Genomic DNA, 18,688 nt, shown 5'->3' on the forward strand with positions numbered 1-18,688 from the left:
CGAAGTGATTTGGTGTTGGCAGCTGAATGCACATTACAATGTTGTTTATATTTCGTTTTGTTTATAAGCAATGGGCAGTCATCTCAGTTCGCAACGATTGACTCATAGCATGAAAGCTTTAGGGTTTGTCTTTCAAAATGATTACGCCGTGCTATTTTTTTGCATGTATGTGCGAACATTTGGTAAAATATGCTGTGCGAACCGCGTTAACATCAGGTGCAGTATGCTAATTGAGTTGATATTTCTTCGGTTTCACGTGTTTCCAGCGTTTCGGTGCATCTTGTGAAGACGCTTCAGGCACAGAGGTAAAAACAAAAGTAAGGAAATTGCCCACTGCGCCATGTGTGTGTGGCTATGTTTGGATTGGAGCCAGGCTTGATCCTTTTTATGATGCCTACCATGATGCATCATCACATAGTAAAGTGAATAACATCACTAGGCATTGAAACGGGACGTACATGTGTAAGCGCAAAACCTGTGGTGTCCTAAAATTTGCTGCACGTGATGCTGTGAGGTCACAAACACTTTGCACACTATCGTCATGACACAGCATTTCTGATGTGAAAGTGTGCACAGGGTTTGCTGGAAAGGAAATGCAATCCAGCTAGATGTCGATTATCGTTTTGTGGCAGAAACACTCCTCGAAGGGTGCACTCAAACAACGATATAACGAACACAAATATAAAGAATTATCGGTTATAACGAAGTGAATGAAGGATAGTCTTATCATAGCTACAGTGTTACAAATATATGTTTATAACGAATTTTCGGATATAACGAAGTTATTTTCATGGCAGATGTGACTTTGTTATACTAATGAGCTTTGAGTGTATATGTGATCTGCAATACCATTTTTTTATGTGGTCTGGAGGGTCACGCCCTCATTGACTGTGATCTCTGAGGCCCTCCTCATGACGGCGTGACTCCAGTGATCTGAGACCTCCATTTACATTTCGTATGTGCAGCATTCGGCTCCCACACAGCAACTTGCGGAGGCCTGCCTCGTGGTCTCCATTCTGGACAAGAAAGTCAAGTGAGTGTTTGGTGACTTATCGCTATCATTCATGCTCGTCCATTGGTGTTCTAGAAAGTTATGCAAGGTTCACTTGTCTCTTGGTAGAGGTTTAAGTTACATTGCCATTTTGAAGCAAATGTGATGCGCTTGCATAAAAAAAGAGAGAAAAGAAAACAGTGATCCAGAGTGCGTCAATCAATTAGGTAACATTGCTCGTGGATGCCATGTTTTCTCTCTTCCTGCGTGTTCCAGACAGGAACTGCTGAAGTGGTTCGTGTCCCTCCAGCTGGCAGAGTACACGCACCTCTTCCAAGCAAACCAAGACGTGAGTCTTTTTCAACACTCACCCTAACGAATTCCACACTTGGAGTAATTGCATAGCATGAAAAAAAAAGTGATATTCCCACTTGATGTCTGTGATACCAGTGCAGCAAATTTTTCAGTAACTTCAAATTGCCCAGTTCAGTGCGTCTTCGGATCGGAGCGCACACACACAAAAAAAGAAAGAATGGTAGCTGCTAAAAGTAAAACTTTCCAACTTTTGGGTTACTTGTCTCAGATATTGTCATGTCTATTGTCATTGTGCTTTTGTTGAAGCATAGTGTGCACTGCTTCCTGCCTCTTTACAGCACTTACATCTTGTTTGTTTCTTATGAATAAAGAGTGGTGAAATTTTTGTAATATCCTGAAACCAATTCAGTATGACATTAAATTGTGCCTTTTTGATTCTGGAACGTTCCACATTAGAGCAGTGTTTGATATGCTTCTAAGCTTATCTGATCCCTGTTTTTAAGAAAAATTGATTTAGCACTTTATTGGTCAGTACCAGTAAATATTTTCAACACGATAATGCTGCATGGAAAATTTTCTATGTAAGAAAACTTGCATAGAGAGGGTGAAGAAGGCTTTTGTATCATTACGGTATATAGTTTTTTTTCGTAATTTTTGCACAGAAATATTTACTAATTTGTGATAAAAAAATGGAATAAACGCATATTTATATAACTAGAATTGCTTTTTAAAAAGCGGGCAGCGGGCACCGATGAGCAGCAGTTATAATGACAGTCGTCAAATGTTTGGCGTGGACTCCGTAGTAGCAGTGCAGCTGCTGCAGTGTTCACAGCAAACACAGAAGGGCTTCTGATGTACAGAAGACAGTGGGGCGCGGGGAAGAGCTATCGTGTCATAGAATAGAGAACAAAGAAAGGTTGGCTGCAGTTATGTGCAGCACGCTTGGAACTGTCATTGATCCTAACTACTTTAATCCCTAAGTGGGTCTATCAGCTAGACTATGAATGAATTGTACTAAACGATGTGGCATTTGTGTCGTTTGTGCCTGCTGATGTGGCTTTCTGAATGTGCATATTCTCTCTCTTTTTTTTCCTTCTTCCAGGTGGCCTGGCTAGATCGCGTAGATCGGCGCTATGCCTGGCTCAAGAACCATCTTGTCAAGTTTGAGAGCAAGTTTGGTCAACTGTTCCCCGCCGACTGGGAAGTGAGCGAACGCATCGCGGTCGAGTTTTGCCACATTACTAGGCACGTGCTCTTTTCATGTGAGGCATTTCATGTTGTCACCCAGAAATTTGTTTTTTCTGCACTGTACTTCAAGTACAAAGAAAGCGAAATTGAACAAATCTGTGTGCAAACTTTCTTTCAAATGTCTATCAATTTCAGGCACACGTAAAATGTACACAGAAGATATGGCGACAGAAAAAAAAAGAGACGGACCACAAAATTTCATCAGAAATTTCACTTTGCCATCCGTTGTGTAAAAATAAGTACAGTGCAGAACAGAACAAGGTCATGCCAGCTAAACTGAGCTGAAGCTTTATTGAAGAGTCACACTCCCCCCCCCCCCCCAAATAGAGCGAGAGAAGCAGGGAAAAGCAGGGAGGTTAACGAGATGCTCGTTCGGCTAATATGGTTGTGATTAATCTGAAAACCTTCCCTATGACATCTCAAAGCCTGGGTGCTTCTTCAGTATGCTAAACATTGTTGGGTCAGGTCATGTTCGGTCACTTTGGCTGATCACTCAAATGGTAGGTTAGTCTTGCTTCGTTATTCATGAACTGACCCTAATACAGAGAGCAAGCTGCTAATTTGCAGATGCTTATTGAATTTCTGAATTTCTTTCAGTGAGATAGTGGAATGAAAAAAAAAAATGCCGACCAATGCGTAAAAATTTTTAAATAGCATTTCTTGACTATAGAAATTCTTTCACTAGAGTTAGGAAGGGTACTTTGACAAAGTTTTTTTGGACCTTACAGAGGCTCATATTGTATTTCCACATTTGGAAATGTTCTGCGTAAGAATACTGACACGAAAATTTTACATCTTGCTTTTTTTTTATGCAATAAGTAGGTAACGATCCACTTATCATGACTAGGACCTCGTTTGCTCGTGTGTGCCACGGTTAATTATTCAGAGACGGTTTTATAGTGCGAAGTTGCAGTTTTGGTTTCAGAGAGTGCCAAGAGAGGCGGGACCTGGAGGGGTTTTCATGTAAACATAGCTGGCTACGTGAGCACACAACACCGCGGTCACATGAGCACTCTTTTCAACGTTAGCACTCTTTTTCGTTGACTCTATTCAATGAAAGCTCCCTTGGTGCTGCTATAGCACCCTGTTGGATATTGTAAATATGCGTGACCCCCAAAAAATGGTTTGCCGAGGCATAGACGTCAGCCTTTGTACTCCCGTGCAAGTCCATAAAGGAGGTGCTTCCTCTTTCCGTAGAAAAGATCTGCAGGAGAGAGCACTTGCAAGGAGCTTGGCAGCCCACACAAACCTGTGATGTGTGTGGTTGTTGGTTGTTACATTAAAAACAAGTTGGTGTCGATGTTGTGAGGTGGGGCGTTTCACATTCAGTTGTGCGACACACACTTTAAAATTGATTTTAAATATGTTCTTGACCATATTAGCCATTCATATTTTGCAGATGATGCGTGCGTGTCCATACAAATCTATCCCACAAGTTATCTCGCCTTCAAAATTTTGTGTCAGTACTCTTTTAAAAGAACAGCCAGCACCTCACTGATGCATTGTATTCCGCGTAGCCAGGCACTGACCATGGAACTGATTTCATAGACATTACAGGTAAAGCCAGGACAATAAATATTTAAGAAGCAGCTTCTGGCTACATCTCTTGATTTGCACTTCGTCTGCGTGTCTTGCTCTGGGTCTTCTGCATGTTAAATCTATATCTTGGCCTGGTCTTTCTTTACTGTCCCGTGGCCACAGGCGTGAGCTGACCCAGCTGATGAGCAGCCGGGTGCAGGACATGGAGGTGCGTCTGCTGCTCAGTGCCATCCAGAAGACGACGGGCTTCGAGGCGCTCCTGGGACGACGCTTCACGGGTGTCACCCTCGAACGCACCAACGTGGTGTCCCCCCCGACACCGGCACCACCAATGCCCCCTGCGCACCCATCACAGGTATTGCTCGGAGCAGGGGCGTGCTACTTGTTGTTTGTATGACGCACGTAACACTCTTACAATTTTTTAATAATATGGACTGAGCGTTGACCCCTGGACATGGTAGCGCCTAATTAGGCGAAAGGTAACGAGATTTCCCACACGATGCGCAAGCCTGAGTGCCATCTGCTACGCTGCTTGCTTAGAGATGCGTACGAACTATTAGCCTTGTCTATGTGATTGTGTGTTCAGAAAGCTGGTGCGACGCTGATTGTTGCATCGCTGATCTCGTTGCTTGTCGCAGATATTACAAACTACCGTATCCTGGGGTCAACGCTGGTACAATATTATTAAAAGATTGCAAGGGTGTACGCCTTCTTCACTGAAACAGCAGTCTGGGAGCGGTGTCCTCAATTCCTAGCTGACTTCCAAATTATGCACGTGGTTTTTCCTTGAAAAAGCTTCAAACAGCATTTTAAAAAATTGCGCTGAATTTCTCTAGAGACAACTGTTGTGATGCACAAAGCATATTATGGAGTGAAACCGATGCAGAGCAGTACAAATGTGTTACTTTAATACATTGTCATAGAAGCAGTTAGCCAGTATTTGCCAACAGCATCGAACATTTGTCAATGTTGGTAATGTGCGAGCAATAAGCTAGACTGCACAAGCTGTACACTATTTTCATAGTTACTTGATGCTCTAGTGCACACTTCACCTTTGTTATAGTAGTTTCATATGATAGTTTGTATGTCGTACTTTATGCCACTTGAGGTTATTTCCTCAGATTTAGCTTGGAAAATGGCTTTTTTGATGCTAGTCCAAAAATCTCTTCTAATACCGCAGTTTGCTTTTGGTGGAATTATGTTCACATTAAAGAATGTGCTAGCATCTGACTAGACCAACTAGAACTACTTCTGCATTGCTTGGCCATCACACATTTTGTGGGATGCTCAACCTTTTATTTTTTTTAACCAACAACATGCTGTTGTCCATGCTGTCTGCATGGTCTGATGCAAGTGTTGCTTCGCTTCCACTGCTGCTTCATTCTAACACAGTCATTCTGCACAGAGTCCAGTTCAATGGAACTGTTGACATACTCTAAAGCAAAACAGTCAGTAGGAGCTATACCGGTCAGTAGGAGTTTCATGCAGCAGTGTAGATTGTGTCAAATTTTAATCAGAAACGGTTGAAGCTTGTTCTCACGAACACTGATATAGCAAATTATTGGTTATAGTGAACTAAATACCAACTTTAGGGAGACATTTATTTTTTTTAGTAAAGAAAGCAAAAACGCGAGACCCACTGCGATATCAGCTGTAACAAATAAATATTTGGTTTGCGCAAGGCCGTGAAAGGCCACTAGATGAAGATCACATCCTTTTTCAAATAAATGTGAATGCAGGCCTGTTTTGTCAAACGAACTTTCTTTTGTAATTTCACATTCTCACGTTCCTATCTATTTAGTCTGAAATGCCCCAAAGAGACAGGTACCTTGTTTATATAATGGGTTTGAAACCCAGTATGATGAGTTTTTCTAGCTAGGATTTACGCTTGAACTAGATTGCCGATTTGTTAGAGCCAATTTTGTATCTCTACTTTCACAATGTAGATGTCTTGTAATGAACTAATTTATGACCCCAATGCTTCGTTATAATGAGTTTCGACCGTATAACAGTGGAAGTCCCAAATTTTTGCTCTGGAACATATAATTATCAATAGTTATAAAGTATGTGTTGCCTTTATATAATTCTAATGGATGACAAGTCTGCCTGCAATGTTTTTAAGTGCGTAATCTGTAATTTTCGTTTCTTAAATTGCATTACGCTGGCTCCATGTTGGTGAAGCCACAATAGACGCTTTTCATAATTGTAAAGCCAGCTTTCCTGCTCTGCAGTTTGCCCAACTAATGAAGGCTAGTCACTTACTGCAAACGGCATGTTATAGCACTGTTTGCTTGTACTATGACACGGAAAATGTAGACTCTGATCTCTTGATATAAACACGCGTAATAGACATGCCCCAGCACATGCAACTCGGACCTCATCTCCACTTGAAGGACGACAGGTGCCACCATTAGTTGGACAAATATACAGCGCTGGGAGGCGCACTCGCAGAATATGAAAATGGTCTATAGAGTTTTCAAAGAAAGTAGTGTTCCACTGCAGCGTGTCTTTAAGCGTAGCCTGCACACAGACCCATAATACTTACGTAGATTGTGAGAACTCTTACAGCTTTGCTGGCTCTGATTTATCAGCTGCCCTGCAGACTAGCATGCTCATTTGAAGAATTTCCTTCTTTCTGTTTCTTTCTGTTCTCTGGGAGTCAGGCTGAAAAGAGCACCAACCCCTTTGAGGAAGGAGGTGAGGAGAACAACCCTTTTGCCGAGGACATGGAGAAGGAAGAGAAGACAGCTTCTCCGGCAGTGGCTGGTGCGGGAGAGCCTCTGGCCGGCAGCTCGACACCGCAGCTGTCCCCACCACAGGTACAGTCACTCCTCCGTTAATTCGAATTGCCTGAAAACCAATTGCAAAGAAATTTTAAACTGCTTAAAAAGATTAACTTCAGATGAGTAGATATATCGTATTTTCTAGCGAACAGCCTGCGCAAAATATGCAGGAAATTGGGAGCTAAAATCGGGGGCGCAGGTTATACGCGAATTTTGGTGCACAAGTTGGCTTCGTGGCACTGCTTTACGATAATGCAAGTAAGGTGGCTTCATGTCGATACGTTTTTTTTTTTCCGCAGTTTGTGGTTTGGGCAGCAGATTATATGCGATAAAACATGGTAGAGCAGCCACCGTGCTAAATTTTTTGCTTGAAGTATGAGTGGATACGTCACATTAAGCTAGCAAACATAGACATTGCTGATACTGAAACTTAAAAAAAATTGCCAGTATAATTTTTTCAGGAGTAGTTCATTTGTGGCAAGCGTTACAGCAGAAGCTGTGGCTTGGATGAATACAGCTTGGGCTTGGTAGTTAAAGGCTTAAAATTGACAAGCTCTACATTCTTTCACATTGAAATGCTGATTAATCTTTGCGTTTAAATGAGAAATGCAAAGTTATGCAGTCATAGCTGCCTTCATATTGCCTTCTTAGTGGAAGCACCGGTTGTGTTCACAGTATTCTCTCACAAAAATTCCATTATTGGTAAGACCAATGCTTTTGACACCTTTACGCAGTTGACGTCACTCTGATGATTTGTTAATTACCGTTGGTGTTAGTGAAGAGAAACCTCAAATTCGACTAACTTTGTTACAAACTACACTTATGCAATCTCACATGGGTGTCAGTGTTGTGAAAGCTTACTAAGCTGAAGATAGCCAAATAAAGGGTAGTAAATCTGTCTTGAGAGGTTTTCCTCGCCAAGAGCCCACAACTTTGTAGTCATGAATAAAGTCTTCTCAGGACTTGTTTCTAGTTTTAGAGGGTTGCGCATTGATTTTTACTGTCTGGGATGCATTAATCTGCCTCCTAAGCTTGGTACACAAGCATTCTTGTAATTAGGATGTCATTGTTGCGCGACTCCTCTGACCTTGTGACGTAGGGTTCAGCACTGGAACGCTATGTCTGTCAAGCTGTTGTGGCAGGTTGTAGCGGCAGTAGATTGCACTTCGTGGTGAGCCAGAACTCTGGTGCATAGTATAATCATGGGTGCTTTTGCACACAGATGTCCTTGGCCAATGTCAACCCATTCCAAGGCCTCGTTTCGAGCTGCTTCGAGCGCCATCTGGACATTTATGTGGAATCCCAGGACAGGTAGGCCTAGCGCTTTTTTGGTGGGATAATTCTTGGTCACAAATGGAAAACGCGACTACTGTTTTGTCGATACAACTTGTTACGCTATCTTGTACATATATATGTAAATAAATAAAATATGAATAGTGAAGCAGGCAAGGAGGGTCCGTAAACACGAAGATTTTGTTTGGTAGAGGCGAACAGTCCAGTTAATCCATAACTTATGAAGAGCAGTCATTGCAAGTCATAACTATGTGGAAAATAAACACACTTTATTTGTACTGTTTGAAATCAAAATTTTATTGCATACTGTTCGCACTTGATGTGGGTCCACAATCGTAATTTTCACAACAACAAAAAAATGTTTTTAGATTTATGTTGCTTTGGATTTCTCAACAATTAAAGAAGCTTCGTGGTTATGTTCACATTATAAAAAATATGATGAATTTGGGCTCATTGCTTAGCTTTATTGTCGGGTGGCTGAGCTCTTTGCATTTAGGAAGGGGACAAAAAAAGTTGCCTTCACATCCAATCATTGTTCCGTGTATCCTGAAATTGTTTCATAATATAATAATTTTTTGGTACAAAAAGGGAGAGAATTCATGTCATAGGTTTTCTTTTTCCAGATGCACCAATAATTTTGTCAGTGACACTAACGAAGTTAAACATTTCCCGTTGGCTTTCACATACTTATGATGTCACATGACCAGGAGTTGACAATGATTCGACGATACATAGCAACATGCTGTGTAAATAACATTTCAGTTTGTTTTACATCCCACATTGGTGTCCCAGGTCCTTGACCACTTTGTCATTATTAGAGATTTTTAGGTGAAAACCACCATGTTAACAAAAGAACACAATAAGAGTACAAAAGAACTTAATGGGTTAGAGGTCCCCAATGCTTGGCGATCCCTAACCCTGGCGTAAATCCCAGGGGGGGGGTGGTCCTGACCCCCCTTGTGTTCATCCTGGGAGGGACACCGTTTGCAAATGTCCCGCCTTGAGATTTATTTTTCATCACCATATGTTTGAATTGCTTGACAGTTAAGTATAGTGCATTCAACTTTCTGTAATGCCTGTTTATTTTGTAGTGTGTAGGTCCTGTGTTCAATATCCCTCAGCTGTGTGAGACTACTGAAATCGCAACTGCCGCTCAATCGGTTTCAAAGAAGAGTCAATAAAACAATGCAATTGCGCCAGCTGGGAACCCATGCTCACCATTTAACTTTATATTAAGAAATTATGTAATTTTTTATATAACTAAAAATAACACCTATATATATAAAAACAAAATGGCCGCCATGGCGAGATGTGTGTCCTCTTTGTGATTTTCTGGATTTACGCCACTGATCCCTAACCTAAACATCTCTATTAACGCACGTCAGTTTGGCGGTTGACGTGTGAATTCTTCCTTTAAAGGGGTCATGAACCACCCATTGGGCTTAGTGCAAAAACGCATCCTGCAGATAGCAGGCACTGCAGTGAACAGCCTAGCAAAATCTTTAAGTTGTGTGCGGCAGAGTTTAGAGTTGGATTGTGCAGTTGCCATTTTTCTCAGGCACCCTCTTTTCATACAGAGGCCTGTGCTCACTCTCTTTGGTTGGCGGATCGCCTGTTGTGTGACGTACGTCGAACAGTGGGTAGCATGCTAATAGCCAGCACGCGGCATAAATCAAAAGCAGTGTTTGGATCAGATGTGCTTCTTGCCATGGGGTGCCGAGGCTGCGCTCCATAGTTTGCTAACATTACATGGTGAGGTGCACTCGCACACACGAATCACAATGGGAGAGAGCTGTTCATGACACATGCTGACGTAACTTCTTTCACCCGTTCCATGCCTCCGTGCGTAGCTTCCAGTGCGCTCGTCTGGACAAGAGAAGAGAGAAAGCGCTTAAAGTGTGTGAAAGATCCCTGTAACTCAGCTAGTTGTTGACAGATGCAAGAAATATTTGCAGCAGTCGATTCGTGAGGCAATAAACTCCGATACTGAGGTCATTCGATAATTGCTTGAGAAAGTAGTTCAGGGGAAACCCTTCAATGTATCGTGTGTACGCTTGTGCGAATAGTAAATTTTAGGCCCGAAGCGAATTCGAAGTGAATAGTGATTTGGTCGAAGCGAATTTCAAAGCGAATTCGAATAGTTTATATCACGTATTATCAAGAAAAATGAGCATATTTGTCATGACCCAACTAACCAGCGCAATATTTTTAAAGTTGAAACAAGACATATGCATATGTCATTCTTTTTGGTTCAAAGGGAAGTGGAAAGCAACTTTGAGTAGTAGCAGGATTTGACTTTTGGTAGAATGCAAGTGATAACCTGTAAAATATGTTACGTTTTAAAATTTACTATACTTAGAGCATATAAGCCGGTATAACAAGCTTTTAAACTTAAAAATGATGAATCGATGTGAGGGCAATACAGTAAAACCTCATGAATTCGAACTCTGTTATTTCGAAATCCCGCATAATTAGAAGGATTTCCTTGGCCCCGTATTTTGCAATGTAAATCTGAGTCGATAATTTGAAGCGGCGGTCAGTACCAGCCCGTTTAATTCGAAAACTTTGGGTGCCATGTGCCAATTGCCCAATCCCGATTTAGCCGCAAATTCGCAGAAACGATGGCCCTAAGGAGCCACAAGGCAATGCAGTGTAGCGATACTAATGAGTTACAAGTGAAGCATCCCAGCCTCGCTGCTGCCAGCGCAAGAAAAAAACTAAACAAAAGGCGGTCTCGTGGTCAGCTGAAATGTGCGTCTGCGGAAAAGACGTGCTTCACTGCAACACAGCGGTGACACGCGGGCAGCATGACGCATGTTTCTCTCAACGTCAGCGCGTCATGATTTACCCATTCTTTCTGGGAAAATAGAGAAATTAATAAAGGGTGGTTGTTCCGACAATTTGTGCACTTGCACTGCTGGCGGAGTACTTGCCTGCAACGCCTACTTCGAAAACTCAATTCGAAAACTTTAATGATAATCTTTTCCACCCACATCGCGAATTCCGTCCACTAGTCATTATCACATTATTTATTTTACCAGAAAGAATGGGCGAACGGTCGCATCATGACGCGCTGACGCTGCGAGGAGCAGGTGACATGCTGCCCGCGTGTCACCACTGTGTTGCAGCGAAGCACTTCTTTTCCGCAGGCGCGCATTTCAGTTGACCACGAGTGTGTTTTTTTTTTTCCTTTCTTTTATTTTTTCTTGCGCTGGCAGCAGCGAGGCCCGCCGTTTCCCCGGTTTAGCGGCAAAATTGGGACCAGGTATTGCTAAAAGACATAACCCTTGTAGCCGCAAACTAGCAGGAACAGCAAACGACCACCTCTGATTACTTCCAGTAATTCAAAGTTCCGTGCATCCCGCTTTTTGTATGCTTGGTTAATTCGAAAACCCGCTTAATTAGATTTTTCACAGTCCCAGTGACTTTGAATTAACGAGGTTTTACTGTATGTTCATTTAACCTTGAAGTGGGGCTTCGCGGCAGTGCGGATTTCTTTTGGAAAGATGTATTCATGGCATAGCACACCACCACTGCAGTGAAACCACCTTTACAGGGGATCACAGGCGGTTTATACATGTCTATTCGTTCATTTCGATCTTCGAAATTTCTTAGAATTTAAATTCGTTTCGAAACGAATTCGAAGTACTCGAATATTCGCACAAGCCTAATCGTGTGTAATCCACGTTGCTGACCACTCGTACCTTGCAGGACCCTGAAGCAGCTACTAGACCAATTTGTGGAAGCAGCGCAGCGGGCGCCGTTGCCGCAGCCCGACGTGGAGACGGCCGGAGTCCTACCCAGCTGCGCTGACCTCTTCGTGTATTACAAGAAGTGCCTCGTTCAGTGCAGCCAGCTGAGCAGGGGGCCCACCCTTGCTTGCCCTGGCACGTGTATTCGGCAAGCACTTGGCCGACTATGCAGGACGCGTGCTCCAGGGCTCATTGCCCAAGTGAGTGTGCCTTGCAAATCGATTACTCAGTCAATCCTTTACTTCAGTTCTTCTTTCACACAAAAGAAGAAAAATTGAAGATGCATTATGAGCAGCAGAGTGAGCTGTGTGGATACTGTGATGGTGTACACGAGTGCTGCTTGGTCTCTGACACTTTAGAAGTGTTCTAGCCCCAAGTTTCAGACTGACAGCATGTACTTGCTATGCTGAAAATTTGGAAATTTCACTTATTTCGAAGTTTTTTATGGCTGTGCTATAACAGCAGTTTATAGTGCAATGGTAATTTTATTGTGGAATTGGTTAATCTTGCATTGCCTCGAGTAATTATTAGAAATGACCTTAAGAGGGTAATGACAGGAAAATTATCAGTTGTAGGTTTTTTTTGTTTTTTGTTTTTTGCAGTCAAATAAAGGCCAAGCCCTCGAGTACCTAGGAAAATGTGCTGGCTAAGCGTGAATGCACCCTGAAAAATTAATTACAGCATGTCTTTAAATGCTATTTCTGGTTCCCTGACATCACGACATGGTATGAGCTGCCCGTCATGTGCTCGCACAAGATATCATAGGATTTCCACGGCTATTTCGCTCCGTGGCTCCATTGGTCGCACGTACGGAACCATTTGCGCATGTTTTGGTACCTGACGTAGTGACAACTAGCCATACTGGTTTGTGAAGTCGCCAGAACTCACACTGTAGCCTGACATCTTGCTAGTGTCGATGTCAGTAGCTGTGCCATGCGAAAATTGACTTTAATGTCAAAATAAAATATCTTATCAGCATTTCCTGAGCATCACTTTTGCTGTATCTGTATGGCAGGGTAAAGTCATCTTTGAATATTGGTGTCAATACGCCTTTTCTAAGTACTAAAAGTCAATTCGAGCATTCTTCAGCTTTCTTGCACACATTGTCCACCTTTCTTACGAAGGGACCAATCGTTTTTCTACTTGACTCTCATCCGTGATGCAGGACTGGCAGTAGTAGCAGCAGCGGTATGACGGCCGCCGGCTTGATCCAGAACTTCCAGAGCCTGTTGAAGGAAGGGGAGAGTCCGCGGCTGACGCCACCCGAACTGTGTCGCATATGCGGAGTTCTCAGCACAGGCCGAATACTGCCTCGAGACTACTCAGCAGGTGGGTTGAGCATTGTTACAATGAAGTCACATCCAAAACGAAGTTACCATCTTTACGTACGTGCCCAGTGCCTCCGTCAAATGTTGAAGAGGTTTACTCACGTCATCGATAAGCAGCCAGTAGCACAGCGGCAGTATCGAGGACTCAGTTGAATGGCTCAACTGGCTCTGATTCGTGTGATGACGAGGCTTTCTTGTGTTGACCTTGCTTATGATTGAAATGTTATTGATATGCTACTGACTTGTTTATTATGGTTTTTTTTAAATATTATTTTTCTTTTCCAGCTCGAAGGAAAGCTGAAGGAGAAAATCGAGCCAAGCTTAGCATCGAAGATTGACCTCACTGCAGAGCAGGACATGTTCAACGGGTGAGTGTGTTAAAGTGGTCAGAGCTCCGTGCTGCTATAATATGTTTATATTTGTAGTTTGCTATCATGCCAGAAAAGATACCGGTAGAACAGACAAAGATGCACTTGTGTACTATCGTCCTTTTCCGTGTCCTTGCTCGTTTAACGTGTCTCTTACAGCATGGATGAGTGTTACATAATTTGCTTTGTTCACTTTACAGTCATTTAGCCTTATGCTGTCATTAAAATTTTCAAGCACTGGATAAAGCAGTTCATGCTGGAAGTTTTGCCATTGGAGGCTTGCTGCATTGCTTGAGTTGAAATTTGGAGTTCCTTTCTTTTTTTCCTTTTGTGGTAACCAAACTTTTAATTGTTGACATTGGTAGACCAATGTACTAAAACAGGACTTAGGCTGCACTTTAAATTGTTGTTACATTGTTGCTTCCAAGCAGTCCTGCGAACGTAACTTAGCACAATCCTCCACAGACTTATAGGAATACTTCTTTGCAGACTAGTTGGTTCATACTTGTAAACTCGACTTGCTGCTCAACCAGCAGGAAAGATGGAGGGAGACAGGAAAGAGAGACTGCACTCTTTCCTGTCTCTCTCCTTCTTTCCTGCTGGTTGTGCAGCAAGTCGAGTTTACTTATAGGAACCTTGTCTTTTTTACCAAAATCAGGAAAAAGACGCAAGATTCGTTCTAATGAGTGTCACGTGATTGTCTGTTCAGTTATGGCTCTGTCCTTTGGTCACTTTCGTAGGGTCATCAACAATTGCATACAGCTGCTGGTCCACGACTTGGAAGCAGCGTGTGAGCCTGCCTTGTCAACAATCACCAAGGTTTGTTTTCGGATAACATTTTTAGAGTGTTATGTTTTCAGATAGCATTTTTCTTTAGAGTCTGTCGCCAGCTAACAGAGTAAATCAGGAGGCCAGCAAATGGCAAGGCATGACCAAGCGAGCTGAGATACCAAATTCAAGGTTTTCTGAAGATACAGTAAAAGCTAATTAATTCGACACCCGTTAATTCGGACGCGTTCTCTGGTCCAGGCAAGCCTGTGTATTGTTCAGTGGCGTCAAACCGTGGTTAATTCGGTCATATTTGGCTGCAACCCGATTATTTCGGATGATGTTCGGAGGGCGCCGAGCGCGAAGCACCACAGATGTGCGACACAGCGGCATTCACGGACAACCAAAACGAGGCGGTGCAGTCCGCATTGCTATCATCATTAGCGCGAACCTGTACGGTAACAATGTCTCGGGTTAATTACAGGTTAGCGCGATTCAGGGTTAGTTAGGACAAAGAGGTCTTGAGCCACAGTCGCACTGCGAACAAAGTTGCGTGTGACGAAAATTGCAGCTTTTACACTGATTTTATGCAAAGCAAGCACAGGATTTATGTATTCATCAAGAAAATCAAAGTGTATTGACGTAATAGACATTTGTTTAGTATTGTTTTCTTGATACTTTCGATAATTTGGCATTCGGTTAATTCGGCCATTTTTTTCTGGTCCCGTGAAATCTGAATTAAACAAGCTTTTACTGTACAAAATATCACTTCTCTACTAGAAGCGCAGAATCTTCAAAGAGCAGCAACTCGTGCATTTCACAAAACTTCCTCTTCGTCGTGCAGACCAACTGGTCACTGGTGAAGGCTGTAGGTGACCAGAGCGGCTATGTGACTGCCATCACATCCCACCTGCGTCAGACCCTGCCTCTCATACGAGACAACCTGGCCAACTCGCGGCGATACTTTACTCAGTTCTGCGTCCACTTTGTCAGGTGAGCGCTGTCTTTCTCTGAGGATTGTTTCTAGCGGCAATAGCTTATTATAGCACTACACCTCTTAAAGGCCTACTGCAACAAAGTTTAGCTTTGGTTTCATTCATTATGAGCGAGTACAGTCTATTCTTGTTATAACGAAGTAGAATTGGTACCATAAATTAGTTCATTATATCAGATATTCATTGGAACAGTAGATATGAAGATTGGTGCTAATAAATCGGCAATCCAGCTCGCGAAAAATACTAGATACACAAATGCATCATTCTAGTCTTCTAACCCACTGTAAACGAGATAATCCTTACCTGTTGACTTGTGGCATCTCATGCTTCAATGCATACGGTGTTGCAACTAGTCAAATGCGGATTTTTTTTCTACGCTGAATGACCGAAACTTTTACTTTTTCAAACAAATAAAAAAAAAAGTGCTTATGAATTGTCTTTCAATATTTATTTTGCTCTTTACGCCACCTGTCGAGTTTCGCGCCAACCAAAGTTCGTATTTAGTTTGCTGTAACCGATAATTTGCTATATCAGTGTTCATTATAACGGCGTTCAACTGTAGTACATATATACAGTAGAACCCCGCTGTTACGTTCCTCACTGCTGCGTTTTCCCGGCTGTTACGTCGTTTTCCGCCGGTCCCGGCATAGCTCCCATAGGATACAATGTATTGGGAACCCCGCTGTTACGTCGTAACTGTCGGACTGTTCCCGTATGATACGTCGCGAAGTGCGCTCGGAGCCGACCGAGTGACTACCAAAGAGAGCCGCCATGGTGCATTTTCACACAGCTTGGCCTCGTTTGACTGTAATATTAGCCGCATGAGAGGCGCAAGCAACAGAATCTTTCAATTGATGCAAACAAAAGCATGGCCTTCGAGATTCAAATTGCAAAGATGGCGTCTATGACGTAACTGCCTGCGAAAGCAAGGCCTTCGAGATTGGCATTTACTATTGACAAAAGCATAGCCTTTGAGATTTGTATTGCACAAACATGGCGTGTATGACGTAATTGCTTGCGAAAGCAAGGCCTTCGAGATCGGCATTCACTTCTGCCATCGCGTCGGCGTAGACTCATCATCATCGTTATTTGTCGGAGAGCGGGAGGAGTTCGAGCTGGTTGGAGCTCGCACGATCGTGCGTGCGGTTCGCGGTCGGGCTCGCCGAGCCGGTCGTGATTGCGTGTGCTTAGTCCTTTCATGCCTACAGCTGTTGGTGTTAAAAAAATCACATACGTTGATTACATTTCTGTGGATGAGGCCGTCCTAAGCTCCGCGTTTCTATCCATCGACTAGATCGCGGCTGAGCGCGCCAATTTTCGTGCTGCTCGTAAGAATTAAAATAAAATTCTGTACCACTAAATATTTTGCCGTTTTTCCTGTTTTTCGGCTCTTACGTTTCCCGTCTCTTACGTTTATTTCCTACGGTCCCTTCAAAAACGTATCAGCGGGGTTCTACTGTATATACATACATATACACCAATGAAGATAGTATCTTCACAAGGCTGCAGGGCTAGTATGGTATAGTTTCCTTCTAAGCATCCTTCTAATAGAACTTGAGCAATGACGGATACACCTGGCAATTGTCACTATGACAGATGGTCCGGCACACTGTCTCAAGGATGTTGAAGCCTTAATCCTCTTAATTCAGCCTTAACCCCCATAACCTTGGAGGCCATGCCGAGAAGCTGCACTCTTTAGGTCACGCTCTTGTCATACGTCACTTTCAGGGAGTGGCAATGGAAGCACTTTTTTTTTTTTTAGTTTCAGTGTCGAAAGTGGCTATTTTTGCTAGTTTTCATGCGAAGACTCCTTCGTATTTACACTGTCTGAAAGTAGGCTTTTCATGAGGTTTAAAGTTTTGTTGCAGTTTGACTTTTAAAGGAGTACTGACACGATTTTGAAGTGCAGCAAAACGAACGTTTTTGGTTTCCTTGGCATGTAGTGTTAACGCTCTCCCCACACCGCATCCGGGAAACACGAATAAATATTTAAGTTTGATTTTAAAGTTTTCATCTCCCAGCATCGGCAAGGCAGCTTCACCGCATGGAGAGCCCTATGACGTTTCAAGTCAGCTCACTTGGTTTGCGAAGTCTGGCTTCTGCATGCAGCCTAAATCACAGAAATCGCTGTCGGAGGCACTGGAAGACAGTTCACTCATGATGAACCACGTTCGACTGACAGCAAAGGACAGCAGGTGCATATTTCGTGGGTTGCAGTTTGCCCGTGACGTCACGGGCAGACTTGACACGTCACTATGGAGCCGCCCTCTCGAAACCGAAACCGAAACTGCTGGTTGAAAGAAGCGGTATTAAAATTATATGCAATGCATCCCCAGGCACCACGACACTCTTTTTAGGGTTCTCGACACCCGTGCTTTCATTAAGAGCAACAACCCGAAAAATTTTAAAATTCATGTCAGTAATCCTTTAATAAGAAAAAAAGCTTAAAAATGTACATATAGCCAAGCCCCCAAAATTTTGTTGTCGCTTTTTCAACGTTTCGCGTGTACCGAATCTTAGCTAATGAATCCAGGTGGGACACTTGGGAGGGATAACTGTTATGTTGAACATTGTCTGTGGCCATCTGGAATTAACCAGCTACTAGTGCGTCGGCATTCCCAACTCTGAAAAGAATGCATTGCTGATGGTGCCTTCAAGGAGGGTAGACGCTTAGAAAAGAACCTGTGCAGCTGTATTCATTTGGTGGATGAATTCAAATCACCATGCCTGCAAAATGGGTGCTTCACAGACTGCCATAAAATGACAGACCAGAACAAACTCGGCCAAGTCCGAGTTTGTTTAGTGCGAAAACATGCAAACATAAAGTTTGCTTAGTACAAAAACATGCAAACATAATGACACTGTTTTGTGCTAAAGCCTCGTTTCGGTTTTTTAATCTAGTGTACGAATCTCGTTGGGGTTTGCGAAATGGTATGAGAATAATTTCGGAGGTTTCTAGCTCCGCTACAAGCATTTATTACTGCAATTCTAATAGTTTTCCTTGGTAAAAGTAATCCAGGCTATAAGAGGTTAAAGTAAGTGTAATGGCAAACTTTCCCTTCGGTCCTGTATCAGAAATAAATAAATGTGACTTATCATATTGCGAGAGTTGTCAACTGTCCTTGGAATTGTAGTTGACTCTCGGCTACAAATTGGCACTGTCTTTTTGTACTTTCCCAGTTCGTTCATTCCAAGGCTAATCAGCCAGCTGTTCAAGTGCAAGCCCATGAGTCCTATTGGTGCTGAGCAGGTGAGTTTCGTGATGGAAATGGAGAAGAAAATTTGCTGGGTGAATGCTAAAAAAAAAT

General features: G+C 42.8%; 1 protein-coding gene across 1 annotated transcript in view; it reads left to right on the top strand.

Annotated features, from left to right (window-relative positions):
- The window catches only part of LOC119390189 (vacuolar protein sorting-associated protein 53 homolog), a 34,584-nt gene that overhangs the window by 6,890 nt on the left and 9,006 nt on the right, over positions 1–18,688 (top strand). The window contains 14 exon segments of the mRNA XM_037657755.2: positions 966–1,033; positions 1,268–1,340; positions 2,409–2,551; positions 4,256–4,448; positions 6,757–6,912; positions 8,099–8,187; positions 11,881–12,034; positions 12,036–12,121; positions 13,087–13,219; positions 13,221–13,250; positions 13,535–13,617; positions 14,358–14,436; positions 15,230–15,378; positions 18,561–18,630. Coding sequence (XP_037513683.1) covers positions 966–1,033; positions 1,268–1,340; positions 2,409–2,551; positions 4,256–4,448; positions 6,757–6,912; positions 8,099–8,187; positions 11,881–12,034; positions 12,036–12,121; positions 13,087–13,219; positions 13,221–13,250; positions 13,535–13,617; positions 14,358–14,436; positions 15,230–15,378; positions 18,561–18,630 — 1,506 coding nt within the window.

Source organism: Rhipicephalus sanguineus, chromosome 4 (assembly GCF_013339695.2).
Source record: "Rhipicephalus sanguineus isolate Rsan-2018 chromosome 4, BIME_Rsan_1.4, whole genome shotgun sequence".
Classification (NCBI taxonomy): domain Eukaryota; kingdom Metazoa; phylum Arthropoda; class Arachnida; order Ixodida; family Ixodidae; genus Rhipicephalus; species Rhipicephalus sanguineus.